At 46.8% G+C, this 18,918-nt stretch overlaps 1 protein-coding gene across 1 annotated transcript in view; it reads right to left on the bottom strand.

Annotated features, from left to right (window-relative positions):
* Positions 1 to 758: 758 nt before the first annotated feature.
* Cdk15 (cyclin dependent kinase 15) overlaps positions 759 to 18,918 on the bottom strand; it is an 89,792-nt gene continuing 71,632 nt past the window's right edge. The window contains exons 11-13 of the mRNA XM_031368842.1: positions 18,439 to 18,487; positions 14,066 to 14,205; positions 759 to 896 (exon numbers count right to left, since the gene is read on the bottom strand). Coding sequence (XP_031224702.1) covers positions 787 to 896; positions 14,066 to 14,205; positions 18,439 to 18,487 — 299 coding nt within the window. The 3' untranslated portion in view covers positions 759 to 786. The remainder of the gene's footprint in view (positions 897 to 14,065; positions 14,206 to 18,438; positions 18,488 to 18,918) is intronic.

Here is an 18,918-nt window from a genome sequence, read left to right as displayed (position 1 = left end):
GGCCAAGCTGTGCTTGCCAACTGGGTAGCCCTATCAGAGAATAGTACTTGTGATTTGGAATCTGGCCAGGGTCACCTAAAGGGCTGGCTGGCCCTGCACCTGGTTTCCCTTTAAACCCAGATTGCTGTCCCTTCTACTCGCGGCAGAGGCTCAGTAGAGGATGGAAGTGCTCCTGAGACACTTGGGTATGTCTGCACTTGGCTTTGGGGAGTGTTCCGCCATCCTCCTGTGCATGCTAGCAGGAGCTAGCTGTGCATGAATGAATACCTTTTAGGGTACAATGGTTCTGGGAAAAATCTACCATCATACCCTTGGCTCCTTGGGGCTGACAGAGAAGAGAATTCACCACTACTATGACAAAGCTTCCTGACTTAGCAAGAAATGTCACTTCAGCACTGAATATCCCGCACCCCAGGAAACCTGGCAGCCTTTGGGGAAAGTGGGTCTGTTGGTCAACTTTCAACAGCTGATGTGTCTCGCCAGCTGACACAGAGGCCTGCCTAGCTAAGGAAAGTGATGCCAGCAGAGCTCTTTATTCCACCAGTATTGGGCTATTACTCATTAGCCCATCACAGCTCTAGAGGTGGGAGAAGTGGCCATAGCATCCTCATCTCCTCCCCGCAGCTTAGGAAGTGGGGTTCTGAAGCCCTAGGAGCAGGGATAAAGTGCTAGGCCCTGGACAGAGGCAGACACTGCTCCCTCCTGCCAGCAGCCATCAATCCATCAATCGCTTGTGGTTCTGGGCCTGCTCACCTGCAAAGATGTAGATGATCTCATCTTTTCTTTTCACCAACATTTGTTAACCCCGGCTAGGTGGTGTCTCTTCCTGTAGGAGGCTGAAAGGTCACACATTTCTGGCTTTAGCTTCACTCCTGAAACTGCAAACAGAGACTCCTCTGTAGGGAGAAAAAGAGAAGAGCATCGATATAGTATTTCCTGAACTTTTCCACAATACACATATTTTGTCTGCCTGTGATAACATCCGTTACCCAAAGAGATGTCAAAATAGACAGACTTGCCAGGCAGTGGTGGCGCACGCCTTTAATCCCAGCATTTGGGAGGCAGAGGCAGGTGGATTTCTGAGTTCGGGGCCAGCCTGGTCTACAGAGTGAGTTCCAGGACAGCCAGCACTATACAGAGAAAACCCTGTCTCGAAAAAAACCAAACAACAACAACAAAAAAAAATAGACAGACTTACTCCTATTTATTTCAGGATAGGTTACTGTATCTGTAATAGTTGTTAAGTGCTCCCTATTTAACTCAGTTCAGTGCACACTCGCCAAACACTAGCAGATGAACTTGGGGAAGGTTCTGGCACCCATGGGGAAGAGTTAGAGCGGCATGCCAACAAGTGTAGACTGTACTCCCACCAGGTCAGGCAGAGAGAAGCATGTGGGCTAGACATACCGAGGAAGATTCGAAACTTTGTCACATACCTTCATCTCTAAACATAGTCTAAATAAACTCTAAGGCATGACTTTCATAAATTAAAAAAAATTTTTTTTGAAATATCTTCATCCTTATTTCCTTACAAAGACAAATGTTCTTTGACTTACCATGGGGTTCTATCCTGGTAAACCATTGTAAAACATTGGGTTCAATCCCCAGCATAAAAGAAAGACAATAAATATCATAAATCAAAGTGTTTTTTTATTTTTTATTTTTATTTTATGTGTGCAGGTATTTTGCCTGCATGTACATATGCATGCAGGGCCTGTGGAGGTTAATGGGGCATCAGGTCCCCTAAGACTGGAGGGACAGATGTGCTGTGGTGTTGGTGCTGGGAATAGTACTTAGGAAAAATAGCTCTTGCTTTTTTAACCACTGAGCCATCTCTTCAGCTCCATCAAAAAACACATTCAGTAGGGCTGGAGAGAGGGCTAAGCAGTTAAGAAGTCTTGACTTCAACTCTCAGCACTCACACGGTGGCTCACAATGGGCTATAACTGTAGTCCCACAGGATCCGATGCCCTCTTCTGGTGTGTAGAAACACACTCGGGCAAAATACCCCAAATAAACAAATCCAAAAATGCATTTACTAAGACCCCCATCTCAAAACAACAATAACAAGCATTTAACATACCTAATATATGGAATGTCAGAGCTGAGCAATGCTGGACACTGCAGAATGCCAGTTGTTCCCACCTTGAGACCGTGGGAACACATGCTACTGGGAACACATAATCTGCCACGCCCCAGTGTGGGGAGAGTGCATTGCTAGACCCCAAAGTGACCAAAATTTGGAATAAAGTCATCCCATAGGCCTTGGTTCCAGAACTACTGTGTCTCTATATGACACCTAATGTGGTACACACTGTGAAAATAGTTACAGAGCATCTTAAAGAAAATAATGACAAGAGAAAATTGGTCTATGTTAGGTACTTTCTATGTTAAGACATACCTTCTGCCAGGCAGTGGTGACTCACACCTTTAGTCCCAGCAATTGGGAGGCAGAGGCAGGTGGATTTCTACGTTCGAGGCCAGCCTGGTCTATAGAGTGAGTTCCAGGATAGCCAGGGCTACACAGAGAAACCCTGTCTCGAACCCCCCCCCCCCCCAAAAAAAAGACATACCTTCCCCTGAATATGTGGGGTTGTCTGAATCTGAAACTGGCAGGCACAGTCAGGGAACCCATGGGCATGGAAGGCCCATTTTATAGTTTCTACTGAATGCACCCCATTATAATGCATAAACAACTCTTAAATGAAAGCACTGCCCATCAGGGGAAGTCTGTATTTGATTGGGTGGGCACCCTGGCAGTTTGCAGTTCCACAGACACTTGTGTTTAACACACACCTGCTGTCTCTGTGTACACTCAGTGAGGTGATGAGCCCAGTCCTTCTGAAGTTAATGCTCAGTTAAGGGACTCATCTGCCCAAGAGGGAAAAACAAAAACTTCCCAGCAGAGTGCTGTGAGCTAAACACAAACGTGAGACACCTTCCACAGTTCCTGACACAAAGTAGGCACTGAACACTTGCCATTGCTGGGGCATGGGCAGCGCAGAGCAGGAGTCCAGGTCACCAGGCATGTGTACAGAACTTGCTCTCGGCATCCTCGAAGGCAGGCCCTGCTTTCCCAGGCCCGTGGTCTGAGTAGCTCATGATTTATCAGAGACAGAGCTTCGGTGTTTGGCACACCAAAGGCATGACCTGTAACGATACTGTTTGCTTGGAGCTGTTCACACCCAAGCGGAAGGAGGAAGCCTATACTGTCGCCCTGTCTTGCTTGGTCTGGACTTCTCTGCATCAGTGCCATGGGAAACCTGCAGTTCTGACATCTTTGATTTAAAATAATAGATTTGCTAGGCTGGAATGGGGGGGGGTGTTAAGTTTTGCTGATCCAAATAAGACATTTTTCACAGGGATGCGATACCATCCCCTTTTGTACTCTCTCCCTCAGCTCACAGCACAGCATAAACAGTTAAACGGCGGAAATAGGCATTGTGTACACTTAGCAGACTCCTTGTCAACTCAAATCCAAGCTGATTTAGGGGTTTGTCTCCAGGAGAAATCTAGCCTTGTCTTGGAGACAGTGGCATGAAAAGCTTGGGTTACCCTGGGGCTTTCTTGCCCTTCAAAAGCAGGGATAGGAATAGGGTGGAAGAGGAGAAGAAAGGGAGGGGGAGGGGAAAAGGTGGGGGAGGTGAAGAGGAGAGGAGGGAAGAGGAGGAGGGGAAGGGAGAAGGAACGACAGGTGGGGGAGGGAAAGAGGAAGAGGAAAGAAGAGAGAGAAGAGGGAGAGGGAAGAAGAGAGGGACAGAGAAAGTAAAGAAAGAAGAGAAAGGAAGGGAAGGGGAGAGGAGAAGAGGGGAGGGGACAGAGAAACTAATCAAAAGGATTCAAGTTGGCTATGGATTGCCAGACTCTCCTTCCTAAGTCACAGTAAAAGAAAATGTAAAAGCAGGGAAGAAAAAGATAGGAAGGAAAGGAGAGAAGCCAGGAGGCGGCAGACGGCTCTCCCTCAGTGATCTCAGCCAGGCAAGCCCTTCCACTCGGGTGACTGCTCATTAGCTTAGTGAACCTGACAGCGTAATTATCACAGCTGCTTTGCGCTTAGAATAAATAAATCCGAAAGTGGGTGCTTAAAAGTTTTTTGAGAAGGGAAATTCAGTCATCTAGACTGTCGGTAAGACAAGTTTATTTAAAACTTTTAGATTCTTATGTATTTAGATCATTTCAGAGGAGATAATGAGATAGTTGTCTCTCCGTCTAATTGAGTTCCTGGGCTCCTGGCAGCTGGCTGTCACCCCTTTCAAACCTTGCTTTGACTCTTCCTTAGAAATCCGATCCCAGTGTCTCCGTTTACTCTCCCTGCACTGATAACCTGGGGAAGCCTGCCGGGTGCACTGGAGTGCAGAAAGTGACTTAATGGGATTGGGGTTCTGAATCAGCACCCGAGGAAACAAGGCAAGCCAATCTCCCTCATCTCTCCGTACTGGCTACGGGAGAGAGCGAGAGTCTCATGGAGCTTGGGAATTAAACTAGCCTTGCAAAGGGTGGCCTTTGCTGTTTCCCTGGTCATGTGCTGCTGTGACTTTATGCTGTTCTTGCACATCATCAATCCATCAGCTGCAGCTGCTTACTGGTTACTCAGAACATACGCTTCTTGCATGGGAAGGCCAACGTCTTGGCTCATGTGGAGATATGGCAGCTTCATATCGTCTAAGCCCAAGGGATCACGGGGCACCTCACACTGAAGTTGCTAACTAACACAGAGTGCACTTGCAGCTCAGACCAGGGACACGGGACGCAGTCATCTCCCATTAAAGCAGTTGGTCTTTTCTTTCAAAGGTAATTAGTACCCGTTTGTCTTTCCTCTCTGTCTCGCCTCTCGTCTCCTCGAACCATACTTACTTGAACCCTTGTATTTAGTGAGTCAAAGGTTTCATAAATGTTCATTTCATTCTGGGTTAAAAGAAACTAGTGTTAACCCACTGTGCAGACGGAAAAAAAAAAAATCAAGGCTTATGAAGGCCAGTGGTGCATCTGGGGTTTGGGAAAGAAAAAAAGAACACAGAAACATAGGCCTTTAATTCTCAGTCCAGAGCTCAGAACCCTTGTACAATTTTGCTTTAATTCATTCTTAAAACAAAAAATAAAACAAAACAAAACAAAAAAAAATTGGCATCCCAAGCATTCCAGAAAATTCTGAAAAGGAGGGACAATGATCTGCAATATTATAGAACATTTTTATTCTCTATATTAACTTTCAGTTTCGTTCACATGCAAATAACTTTCATAAGTACATTATAATATGCCGTTTTATATTCTCTATTTTGTTTTTGGTTTTTGAGTCAATGTCTTGCTGTATAATTTCTGGATGGCCTGAAATTTGCTATATAGACTAGGCTGGTCTTGAACTCACAGAGAATCACCTATGGCTGCCTTCTGAGTGCTGGGCTAAAGGCATTTGCTGGCTTTCCTTTTTTCCTTCCTCCTCCTCCTCCTCCTTCCTCCTCCTCCTCTTCTCTTCTTCCTCTTCCTTTTCTTTTCTTTTCTTTTTTTTTTTTTTTGGTTTTTTGAGACACGGTTTCTCTGTATTGCCCTGGCTGTCCTGGAACTCACTCTGTGGACCAGGCTGGTCTTGAACTCAGAAATCCGCCTGCCTCTGCCTCCCAAGTGCTGGGATTAAAGACGTGCGCCACCACTGCCCGGCTTCCTCTTCCCTTTCTATCCTTTCTATTCCCCACCCCCTCTCTCTTTCTCTCTCATCCTTCCATTTTGAAAGATGGCATTGCTATGTAACCCAGGCTGCCTCTCAGATCCTAGGATTAAGGTCATGTACCCTTGGGCCTACTTTTCTGGTTTATGTAGTTTATGGTCTTATGTGCTATGTGCTTCTATTCTAGTACATGTCACACTCCTGTGAGCAGCTTCAAATGGTACACAGCACTGTGTGCCCAGGCAACACATTAATATTTATCCAATCTGTTCTCCTGGGTTCAGTAATTAAATTATTTTTTACTTTGTAATGTTCAAACCAATGTGTGTGTGTGTGTGTGTGTGTGTGTGTGTGTGTCACATTTGCATGCATCTAAGTTTTAAGTTTTGTTTTGCTTCATTTGTTTTTTTGAGTTGGCGTTTCTCTATAAAGCCCTGGCTGTGTGCTGGAACTCACTCTGTAGACCACCAGGCTAGCCTAAAATGTAGAGATCTGCCTGTCTCTGCCACCTGAGTGGCTTGGATCCAAAGCATGCACCACCATGGCCTGGCTTGTTTGGTTATTTTTAAGCTAGCTCAATTGTTTAACCAGGTAATTTCAGGGATAAACGCATCTTGATTAAAAAATATGAGCAACTTGGTGTAGTTCCTCTTACATAAAGTTGGTTGAATCTGATATTGAAGGAAGGCACAGTCCCTGACCCACACTTCTGTCAGCAGAAAATGCTTAGATTGTCACCTCACCTGCCTTGGGAGTCACAGGGCTAAAGAAAAAGAAACCTCAGCAATCACGTGGTTTTGGCTAGACCCCCCACCCTCAAAAGCTGACTCCCATGCGATGCATGCGTCTTGGCTTTTGTTTCCTTTTGAATAAATTTCTATTTTATGCCTTTCTCCCATTTTCATTTGATTCTTGTTTTTCTTGCACAATGGTTACAGAGTGAAACAAAAACAGTGACTGCCATGGAGAGATAGTAAGAGTTCTTAAGACCCAAGGGTGCTTGCGGAAGGCATCATAAAGAGTAAGAGCAGCAGATGCTTGGCCCTCACAGCACAGGGGAAAGGGTTGCTGGGACTGGGGTGTGAATTTCCGTAACAGATGAAAGTGAGGTGTGAACCATTCAACCTGGGGACCCGCAGAAACCTTTCCCAGAAAGATTTTACAATAAACAGAGCAGCAACAAGCTGGGGCTGAGGGTGGACCTTGACTCTAAAACAGTCTAGCTATAATGTTCTCGTGTATGGAATGAAGTTTGGGGAGAGTGGGGCTGGGGCCTCGTGTGAGTGAGTCTTGGCTCCTCCATTTCCAACTGGGCGACTCCACTATCAATCCCAATTTCTATTTCCTTTTTGTTTGAGACAATCTTCCTAGGTAGGCTAGCCTAGCCTCACCCTTGCCTTCCTCCTGCCTCAGCCTCTTGAGTACTGAGATCGCAGGTGTGGACCACTATAGTCGAGCAGTATCAACTTTTAAATCCGTAATATGAGAGTAGTCATTCTGGCCTGGTTGAGTGAGATCTACTTAAAGCACACAGATGCCCATAAAGATGACTTTTTCTCCAGTGTCAATGATATTTCTCTGTGATGAAGGAATAACTAAGTGGCCTTGAGGGTCCTTTCCCTGCCCAAGGTCTCATTCTTTGAACCTGTGATGCCAGTGAATTTAACCAGCTTACATACACAGGCTTGATGGGATTGAGGGTTAATTGGCTGAGGTACCTCCTAGCAACACAAATGTGTGCAGCATGGAAAGCTGCATCTCTGCTTCTCATGTGTGGGAATGTGCTGAGGACAACATTATAGAAGAAAGTGACTAAATGTGTTACACTAGACACCTCCCTATTTGCTTCTTTTATGTTTTTTTTTCCCCCAAGTTTTCATTACATTTATTTATTTTCTGTATGTGTGCCTGAGGGGTGTGTGAGGGAGCCTGTGCTCATACCACAGCACCTGTGTGGAGGTCAGAGGACAACTTGAAAGAGTCTACCATGTGGGGGCCAGGGATTGAACTCAGGTCGTCAGGCAAGTCTCTCTTCCTTCTTCCCCACATCCGGACTTTGAAACTTGGCCTCAAACATAGTTTAATTAAACGTTGAATAAACTGCATACAGAAACCATGCACAGGCTGAGCAGGTAACAGAACTTACTGCTCTTCCAGAGTAGGCTGTAACTCCAATCCCAGAGGAGCCGATGCCCTCTTCTACCTGTGTGAACACCGGGCACACCAGGGATGGTGGCACACACCTTTAATGCCAGAATTCAGGAGGCAGAGGCAGAAGGGTCTCTGAGTTTGAAGCCACCCTGGTTTACAGAAAAAAAAAAAGTGGGGCATGACCTGTAACCTCGGCATTCGGGACAGCCACTCTAGCCAGGAGCTTCAGCTTCAATGAGAGACCCTGCCTTAAAAACTAAGGTGGAGAGAGATTGACTGGGGCACCTGGCACTTCTGTGGACATGTGGGTGTGCACAGCACACACACACACATCCTAAGAATTTAAAAAGAAGATGATGAGCCTGCATGGGTAGGACCAAATGAGAATCAAAGGAGAGAAATGTCCTACACTTTCTTAGGAGGAGCAGGATGGACAAGGTTATATGTACCCCAGGCTGGCCTTGACTTCTCCATGTAACTGACTTTCTGCTCCTCTTGTTTCAGAATTATAGGCAGGTCTACCACTCACAGTTTACAAGGTGCTGGGGATGGAACCAGGGCTTTGTGTTTGCTAGGCAAGTACTGTTTACTCCGTCCCTAGCGCTGCACGCCCCTCAGTATCCTTCAGTGTTAATCTTTGAGGAACAGAGGTGAGGTCTTGAAGCTGATACATCAGAGCTTTCCCTTTCTTCCTAACATATGTTCTCGCAACAACTTTACATGAGAGCTGGGGATTTGAACTCAGGTCCTCATGCTTACGTTGAGAACACTCTTGCCCACTGAGCCAACCCCTAAGCCCACCATTCAAGATCTGCTCACAGTTCTCCTGGCTCTCCAAGGTGGTGCTAACCTCTGCATATGTCGTCAACTGATGGTAGTGGGTCACACCCCAGCCTCATCCACTGCCTTAAGGACTGTATGCTCTTGGAGGATAACATCCATACCCAAATCCTTGTTCTGGTCTCAGCATCACACTTACTGATGAATAAACTGAAATGTAATTTGCCCACGATGTTAGAAACCTGACACTATGCTGGATCCTGAGTCTTAGAGAAAAATTTTATAATACCACAATAAGACCCAATGACTAAGAAAGTGAGGAAAGCAGAACTTATATTTGATATGTGTATGGTGGGGTAATTAAAGAAATCTAACCTAAGGCTAAGGCTCAGTGGGAGAGCACTTGCCCAGCATGTGTGAGGTCCTGGGTTCAATCCCCAGGACGAGAGAGAGAGAGAGAGAGAGAGAGAGAGAGAGAGAGAGAGAGAGAGAGAGAGAGAGAGAGAGACATAGAGACATAGAGAAACAGAGAGGCAGAGAAAACAAGAAGCGTGAGCTTTACCTGGGATAGCACGAGAACCGAGACTGAGCCTGAAGCTGAGCTTGAACCTCAGCATCCATCCATGCAAAAACCACTGAGGTAAAGCTGGTTGACTGCCGGTTGTGGTGGGCACACCTTTAACTCCAGCACTCTGGAGGCAGGGGCAGGCAGAGCTCTGAGTTTGAGGATAGTCTGGTCTACAAAGTGAGGACATCCAGGGCTACACAGAGAAACTCTGTCTCAAAAATCAAAAAACAAAACAAACAAAGAATAAAACAAAACAACCCCAAACAAAGCATGGTGACAGTGACAAGAGTCTCTAGCATCAGTGCTGCCCAGGAGACTGGATCCATGTAACTTGACTGCAAACCAGCCTAGCCTAACCGGTGAGGCCCAGATCCCAGGGAGGGGTCCTGGCTCCCATCTCAAAAATCAAGGTTGACCGCTCCTAAGGAACGACACCCTGGTCAACTTCCATTCATGGATGCTCAGGCATGCTTCCCCGCAACCCCCCATGAAACAGTTAAGGACACCTAGACTAGAGAAGTGAGTTTGAACAGGGATGTCACAGGATCATCAAATGTTTAAACTTGAAATTTCCCCTCTTTTTGGAGTGAAGTGGAATATGGCTCTGATGTTATGGCAGTGAGAATGAATTCAGAGCTCTCAGAGTGGAGGCATGAGGGGGTGGAGGGAAGGCAGAGGCAAGGGCTGTGAGCTTTCCCACCCCTGTGCAGCCCATAGAATATTGTTTCAACAAAAGTATTTGTGGAACATGGCAAGCCTTTAAACTTCAAGATGAATTTTTTTTTTCCTAAGATGCCAAGACCTATTTTAAAGGAGAAGGGGGGATTTAGTCCAGGAAGGAATGGTAGAGAAAGATTCAAACCTGGATTAGGATAGAAAATGAGACCAACAGAGAGAGAGAGAGAGAGAGAGAGAGAGAGAGAGAGAGAGAGAGAGAGAGAGAGAGAGAGAGAGAGAGAGAGAGAAGGAAAGAGAGAGCCTTTGATGTCTTGATGATCAAGAGCCGGGGCTTAAGGACCAGACTCTTAAATCATGTGGCATTTACTGGCCCAGATTAAAAAAAAAAATACTCTTGTAGATCAGTGTGTGTGCTCAAAATGGCGAGCTTCCAAAGTCAGTCTTAACTCTCTAATGGTAACATTTGGAAGGCTTCCTGTAAGAACGGAGGGGAGCCATTTCTAGAAGGGCCAGCTTAATGATTTTCTACTCCCCCACCCCCAAATCGTTAACCAGTGTTCCTTTCCCAGAGCCCAAGTTCATGCTGAGGGCAAAGGGAATTAAGCAAAGGGCTGAACCTGGAGCTAAGATTAGAGAGCTGCCAAAGGCCTAATTTTAGGCCCTCGCTGCCCCAGCTGACAGGCTGCATTGCTGGCTCGGCCATGGTCCCCAAGCATGGCCATGAGCTGGTGCCGGGGTGGGGAGAGCTGCTCCCTGGCCATCTGCAAAAGCAATTAGCTTGCTGATGGGTGTGTTTTGAGAGGGACTACCAATAATTTCTCCTTCAACAAATGTTTCTTCAGGTGTTCAAGAGTCAAGGAGGGAAAACGTCAGAGCTTGGCGGACATTCCCACAGGCTCGCCATTCTAATACTGATGCTTTCCCACTTAGCAGCGATCTCCACATGGGAACCAATCCTGGAATTCCTGGGTTTTCATGGCAAATCACCCTTGATCAATTTCCTCTGGCTCTAAACTTACTGCCACAACCCAGGCAAAGTGTTGTTGGAGACGCAGCTTGATGAAAATCGGCATAGATTGATGGGAACTGCTCTTTGATTTTGTGGGGAGTTTGCACAGCAGTCTTCTGTGGGGATTTGGACTGTCTGTCCTCTGGTCTCCATATATTTTCCACTTACAGGCTTCATGCTTAATTGTCTTCTTCAGAGGCCAGACAATAAGAGCTGGCATCTTCCAGATCAAAGGGGAAACAGAATATATTTTAAAGTGACAACTCGGTTATCCTGCGACCAGAATAATAAACTGATGTAAATATAAGCCCCTAAATGGAGTCCAAGCTGAAGTGCTACCAGAGAGCAAAATCTTTTTCCTAATTATAACAAAGCAACGCTCCTCACACATCTTTCACAAGCACACATCTTTTTTCCCACAAATCTCATGCCTGCAGCAGCCCGCCTCAGCAATGGAGATTTTTCTGTCCCTGCAGGTTGGGAGCTGGGCTTGCCCACTGGGTCTCTGTCTGCAGAGCAGGCTGTTAACAAAGGCTCTTTGCCAGGGGCAATGAGAAAGCAGGCTGGTGGTGCTGCCCAGCCCAGGGAATGCAGCCCTTAGTGGAGGAAGTGCCCTTGGCGAGGGCCACTGTTGTCAAGGTGCACAGACAGCCCTGGAGACTCCTCTCCAAGGTCCTCTCCAATTTCCCCAGTACCTTTGCTCTTCCTGCCTGCTTGCAGCACGTCCCAATGTCATCTCTCTATGTGTATTTCTACACCTGCCCCAAGCACACATGCACACACGCCCTCGAGTGCCCTCGAGCACACACACACACACACACACACACACACACACACACACACACAGTTGCACCCCTCTTCCCTGTCTCTCGGCTTGGCCCTTTCATCTTCTCCCTCAGGGATTCGAGATGTCGCTGCAGGAAGTGCTTGTCCGCAGAGGCAGCAGCCAGCAGAGCCCCGTGGCTTTGACAAACCTCATTTAATTGGGAGGAAGCCAGGAGAATTTGAAAGAACTGAAACATCCACGAAACTCCTTTTATCAGGCATAATTTAAACTCTGCATGGAAAAACCCCTATATGTATAAAGAAAAGTCAACTTCCCTCCCGCTGCGCACACTCCTCATCTCCCCCAGCACAGGCAGGCTCCTGCAAGATTCCATCTTTTCATTTTTCTCAAAGTGTCAAAGTAGATTTGGGCTCTGCAGCAGGGTGAACAGAGAAGGAATACAGATTGTTCTCTCCTTCACTCATGTGCGCGCACGTGCACACACACACACACACACACACACAAACACACACACACACACACCTTTAGATGGTGTATCCACCAGAGTTCATTGATTGAAAACTTTGCTTCCGATTTCTAGGGAGAATCAAAATCCAAATTCCTATGAACATACACCCACTTGGATAGTGATTGCTGCTCTTTAATTAAAAAGCTGGTGCTCAGGAAGCCTTGACCATCCCAGTAGTTCTCAGTATCCAGAATAATAGACTCTGCAGGAAGCTAACAGGGGACATTTCTTTAAGTGGAGGGATGGGAGCACTGTGTACAAATAAACATGCTGTGCGTGTATGGGATGTGGTAGAGTTAGGTCTCCCGAGAGGGAAGGATCTTAGGGACAGATGGGAAAGAGGAGCACAACAGGACAGGCACACAAGGCAGAGGTGCCAGGGAAGGGTGGGAGCTACAGGTCCGCTGCAACGCCTTTCTTTTGACCCACTAGCCCAACCCCATCTCTCACCTCCAGGCTCACCCATCTCTCTTTGGATTCTCCCCATTTCTCCGAAGTCACCTTCAACACACGTCTCTGAACATCTGCAGCTGATTATGCACAGACTTTTAGCTGCTCTGATATGATTTGTGCTAATATGTGTAAAAGGTACCCTGTTTCCTCTTCTTCACCCTCTTTTCCTCCCACTCCGTAAGATCCTTGAGGCCAAGGCCAAGCCTCTTGTTTTCCTCAACTTTTTATAGCACTTCATGTGTTCTTGACACTTAATGGCAGCTTAATAAATTCTAATGGCTGCCTCTTCTTACAGGGTTAAGTAAGATATTAACCTCAGATGTATAATGATGGTTATTTTTAGAGATCTTAAGTGACTCACTTTAATAATAAAATTCCTCAATAGTTCCAAACTAAGAGATTTGTGCCATTTCATGAGGATGTCGGAGATCTAGGGAAACTGTGCTTATAAAGCCTGGCCGACCTGTGCCTATGCCTCTTGGGCAGTAGCTCTCCATCCCAGGACACCCCATCCCGACTCCCAACGCACTCCCGCCCCATTCACTTCTTCCCAGGCTGACCCCCGGCCTTCCTGCTCAGCTTTCTTTTCTTTGGCTCAGGACTTCAAACAACGCTTTTCCATTGAATGTGGATATTTTCAAAGAAACCTCACCTAAGGATATTCTCCCCAGCCCGCCCTAAACAGCCCAGGTCTTGACCGCCACCCACATCCTCCTTGTAGCCATTCCTGGCTGCATTCTGAGAAACCCAAGAAGAGCTCCTGCCACGTGATCCCGCAGCAGATTTCAGATCTGGAGGATGACTCAGGCTCGGGCAGCAAAGGTTGGTTTCAGGGTAACCTGTGTTTGTAGTGGGCGGCTAGCCTGGGAGGACACTTCCCTTCCGCCAGAGCCCAACCTCCAAGCTTCCTTCTGCAGCCTTGTGTTACCAATCAAGAAGGGCCCATCTCTCCTTCCTGACATATGCATGTCACCTCTCCTCTTACTCTCTGTGCAAGAGAGAAGCAGCTTATTAGAAACATTGGTTGTTTTGCTTCTCCTGTCAGATAGATGCTAGCTAAAGCAAATATCTCAGAGGCAACCTTCCTTGCCGCCAATTTCTAAGTATATGTGTGTAAGAAAGGTTTTCGCCATTACAAAGAGGTCCTTGTCACCTTTCCCTACTGGTATTTCAGAGTTTTAAAGAATCCTACTCAAAGCTCAGGGGAGGCTGGCTCCCTGTGCTTCTTTCCGGAAAGCAAATTAGTCTCTGACTTCACTTCTGGTTGCAAACTCTATGACTCGCCAGTGTTGAGCGAAAACCCATAAGATGAGACTTGCATATGCATATGCGTGCATGCATGTGTGTGTACACACCCACTCACACACTCACTCGCACATACTCATATGCATATGCACACTCAAACACACACACACTCACATGCACACACTCACACGCACTCATGTGTACACACCCACACCCACACTCACCATCAGGAAGCTGGTACAACTGGGATGGCAGGACACTGAAGTAATCATGAACGAGTGCTTCTTGGGCTGAGACGCGGTCCCTGGGGAAGCCCTTTAGCATCTGGGAGGCCAAGTCTTCAGCTTCAGGAACTCCACCCAGCCTGGAAAAGTGGAAGGAAGAAATAATCTCTCTAGAGGCCGCTATTCTGCACAAATAAAAAGGGGAGGGGGTGGATAAAAACCGAGGAAAAGGTAATGGGGCTTAATGTGTCTCCAACATGCCCTTCCTGGGCCACAGATGGTAAGTGTAAATAACCCAACACAAAACTCTTACCTGGACTGTCGCTAGGAGGAAGGGAGATTAAAGCAACCATAACCTTTACCATATCCCTAGGCACAATGTGCACAAAGGACACAGATTTGTGATTACAGAGGCAGACATATACAATGAAGGCTTCTTCTAGGAGGAGCACTGCAGCCCCACCCAAGCAGAAAGGCCTAGTTGACAGAATGTTCCAGGCTCTGGGTACCAAAGACAGAAAACATGGAGTCTTAGAGGGGAGGGGAGAAGGGAGGGAGGCCATTCTGGAGAGTGGATGTTGGGTGGAAATGTCCTTATTAACAGGGTTTCTGAAGCTCGGCCCCAGGGTTATCAGCTAAGAAGTTTCCTTTGTTCCTCTTGGGACGGAGCTGGGCAGGAGCAATAATCATGTATCCAAATCCCCAAAACTGCTCCATCCTCAAGCGGGCCTTGTGCCGATCTATATACTTGGAGATGAACAACTAGCACATGTTATCAGGTGGCTCGCTCTGGGAGGCGTAAGGCAAAACTGGCCCCTAGTAGGGTTCAGGCACTCACCAAGCTATCGCACGAATTGTGGATACATCGGTGAAGGAAAAGGCCCTCCCCTAGTCTGAAGGTTTGTATTCTTGGGGTCTGCCCTCGGGAAGGTAACTAGGTTATGGTCAAAGAGCCTTCATGATGGGCTCAGTACCTCCACCAAAGGAACTCTGGGGGACCCTTTTGTTTCTTCTACCGTGTGAAAACATTCCAAGAAGGCATTGTGCATAAAGCACAGTGCCCTCACCAGACAAGAGATGTACTTACTGGAGCCCTCACCTCAGACTTGCCAACCTCTAGACTTCTGTGCTCCTCTCGGACATGTGCGATGCAGGGAGGCTAGAGGTCCTGTTCTACAGCTACGATTTGTTTAATTCTTACATGAGATTTGCATAAGAAGCTTCCAGGTAGCTGATTCCTACAATATAGAACTGTTTCTGCAAACAGGTTAGTAGTCTCTAGCTCCAGAGTAATTGTTTCATAGATTTGGAAATCCCAGGATAAGGGGCCTGCTCACCTGCTATGGCATGAAGGAGGGACCGGTCAGCCAATTCTCCACGCCACATGTCCTGTCTGGGCTTTGTGATTACATAAAGCAGTAGCTGCCTACCATTCACCTGGTAAGTATGGTTGTTCAGAGAGGAGTGAGACAACAGCTACCCCCATTGTTGCCACGGACTTTCACAGTAGGGGGTGGGGATGCCTACCTGTGATGAGTTCACCCAGTACTGTGCTTTCCTCTACATCATAGAAGAGAGGAAGTGTATGGATAGTGTGGCCACTTTTCTAATACTTTCCATTTAGGATGTGGTAGACCCCCACAATAAGAAGCACCCATCAGTAGGAAGACACAATCGTTAGGAAAGCTGACCTACAATTGCCGGTCACTCTGAAACTTGAGTATATACTCACTAGGCCCATGCGAAAGAGATCACCATTAAACCCATAGAACGGTGCATTTTTAGTCCTGTATGCAGTCTCACCCACACCTCTGTGGGAACTATGAAGAAAGGCTGGAGACACCTCAGTGATTCTAGGTTTACCACACTTGCAAACTGAGTCCGTTATAAACCTGTGCAGCAGATGAATCCTCCACTGACCTTCTGGTTGACCCTGGCCAGGTAGCCTAATTTCTGCAAGCTTCAGTTTCATCCTGTTTGACACCAGAATGTTCTAGAACGCTACTGATGAGAACAAATGCAACCGATGGGCAGTGGTGGTGCACGCCTTTAGTCCCAACACTCGGGAGGCAGAGACAGGTGAATCTTTGAGTAAGAGAGAGGCCAGCCTGCTCTATCTAACCTGAGTTCCAAGAAAGTCAGGGATACACGAAGAAATCCTGTCTTGAAAAAAACAAGAAGCAATCCTCTCTTCACAAAACCAAAACCAAAACCACCACTACCACCATCACCACCACCACCACCACCACCACCACCACCACCACCAACAACAACAACAACAACAATGAATGGGACAACATGAAGCCCCCAGAAGCACACATTGGGTACATATCCTTAGTCCTCTGCAGAGCCAAGAATTTTCTCATGTGCTAATACAAGCCGACCCTGTCCAATAGAATTTTCCACAATGATGGAAATCGCCTATTTTTTGCTCAGCCCAATACGGTAGGCACCGTGCATACGTGGCTGCTGAGCCCTGGGAAGACGGGTGGTGTAACTGAACAACTGAGCTTTAAGATCAGTTGGGAGCAATTTCAATTTAGATAGCGACCTGTACATGGCTGATGGCCACTGCATTAGCAGTGCTCCAGATATTAATGACTTCTTGTTCCAGGCGTCAAGCAGAGAAAAAGGAAGTGTGAGCACAGACCAGGAGCCCAGGCATGGGCAGAGGCAGTCGTTGAAGTGTGGCCAGGAGAGTCAGGTGACACTGAGAGAATTCAAGCCCTGTGCACTCTAAAAGAAAGAGATGTGGGAGAAAAGGTGACAGGAGGAAGCCTGTGACAGAACCGTGACCGCTGTAACAGTCGTGGGGTCGAGTATGAAGGCACTTTGTGGGTTTGAGTTTTAAAAAAGCCACTAGGCACAAGAGGAAACTCTGGAGCAGCCCGGAGACTCGGATTTCTCTAAGTTAGGGGTAAGGGCCCACACGCCTGCAAGAAGACGCTTGCACCTTCTGTTGTTACGCTTCAGCAAACTTACGTTTATTCCAACCTCAAAGCTGAAACGACTAAAATTGCCATTGCTCTGCTTAGAAACAGAGCTGACCCAGCTCCTCCACAGGACCTCAAAAAAACCAAAATCAAAACCAAAACCAAAACCAAAAAAAACATGTCAATGACATCCTAGGGACTCCAAGGAGCACTCAAGGTTAGACCAAAGCTCCTGATGGCTTTTGACACAGCTTTTGAATGAGTATCTTAAAATGATTGATACCTAAACCTTAAAAGGTCTCTTTTTATTTGCCAATGCCAACTCAATTAAGTGGCTTGTAGTAAAGATAACTTATTTTAAAATGTCATGATAAATTAAAGTGCAAGCCTGCAGATTGCTGTGCTTGCTTAGCAGTGAAGGACGTAATAAACAGCAGTTTCTGGGAACATGCCTCCAACATAACAGGGTGTCCAAGCCATCCTGGGCTTGAAAAGAAGAGCAGAGCACGTGGGCTTCTTGGGAGCCTCGTGTCTCCCAGTGAAAGCTCTCGGGGAAGTCTACAGCTCCACGCTTATCCTCTGGATCCCCCTTTTCACTCTGCACAGTGGCTTTAAAAGCAGACAAATGGTACATATGGAACAATCAAGCCACGTATGGTTAGATTAAACCACTCTGCATATTCCGAGACCAATGGTCCAGTGTTCCGTTGGGATCTTGGCTGGGAAACTCTTTCCTTCTCTCACCGCGAGAGTGTTTTTCTTTGACATCTGAGCTCCTTTCCCCAGTCTCTGATGTTTCCCTCACTGCCCTTTTTGCCTCCTCACTGAAGCAAAAAGAACAGAGCCTTGGCTAATTACTCTCAGATCAAATAATACTGGTTATTGTAATTGGTCATTGTCCGAAAACACTGAGTTCTTCTTCGCCCAGAGGCTGCCTGGTGCAGCATAGTTAGCTAGCTATTCCTGGAATGTCTCTATTATCTGTTTTACTTTGCAAAAGAAACCAGGGATTTGTTGAAAGCTGGTAATAAAAGTCTGCCCTGGTCTGAGCCGAGACCATGTTGAGAGGGCCTGGGAAAGCATGACCTCTATGAATCAAGTTCCTCCTCCAATGACCACTCAATGATGTTATTCGGTTTCTCTGTGTCAGAGAATAATAAACCCATTAGGTTTTCTGGGAGGCCAACGCTACTGCTCTCAGGGCCTGGGGCATGGCTGAGGGGCACAAAACAATTTTAATGACCAGAACTCACCGAAAGTAAATGGTTCATAAAGAAAAACTAACACCCCCCTCCCAGGGGCTGGCTCCCTCAGAGGCATCCATCGGTAAGGGCTTCGGATGGGGTGCTGGGGCCTGGTGCCCAGTGCCCTGAGGTCTAGAGAAGCTCCACTCTCTTCCCTGTGTCTAAAGACAAGAGAACTTGCCAATGTGGTGCTTACCTGTTCCAGACAATCTGCAGGCTCTGAGGTTTAGGTGGCGGGAACCATTCTGGAAAGCACACAGAGAAACATTAAAATCAAGAGCAACTCTCCAGTCTGGTGCCAAAAACATAATTAAAATTCCAAATGCTCATCTTGGCTTGGGGTAAAAGAGGATTCTAGAACTAGGTAAACTAACTTCGGGCTTTGAAGGCCTCTTCTCTGGGTGTTACGAGTCACTGAAAAGTATGAGCGGGCATGAGTTTTGTGTCCCCGGATTCCCATGTTGAAGTCCTAACACAAAGTATCGTAGAATAGGACCTTATATGGAAAGAGGGTCAGTGTGACATTCTCATTAAGGTGGGTCCTAATGTCATTTGACTGGGATCCTCATAAAAGGGGAAAAATTGGACAAAGAGATACATATCAGAAATGATGGCACAGAGAAATACAAGCACAGACATCTCCAAGCCAAAGATGGGCACCTGGAAAAGATTCTGC

This window comes from Mastomys coucha, unplaced genomic scaffold, assembly GCF_008632895.1.
Source record: "Mastomys coucha isolate ucsf_1 unplaced genomic scaffold, UCSF_Mcou_1 pScaffold14, whole genome shotgun sequence".
Lineage (NCBI taxonomy): Eukaryota > Metazoa > Chordata > Mammalia > Rodentia > Muridae > Mastomys > Mastomys coucha.
The sequence above is the reverse complement of the archived record's forward strand: the minus strand, read 5'-3'. Positions and strand labels throughout refer to the sequence as shown.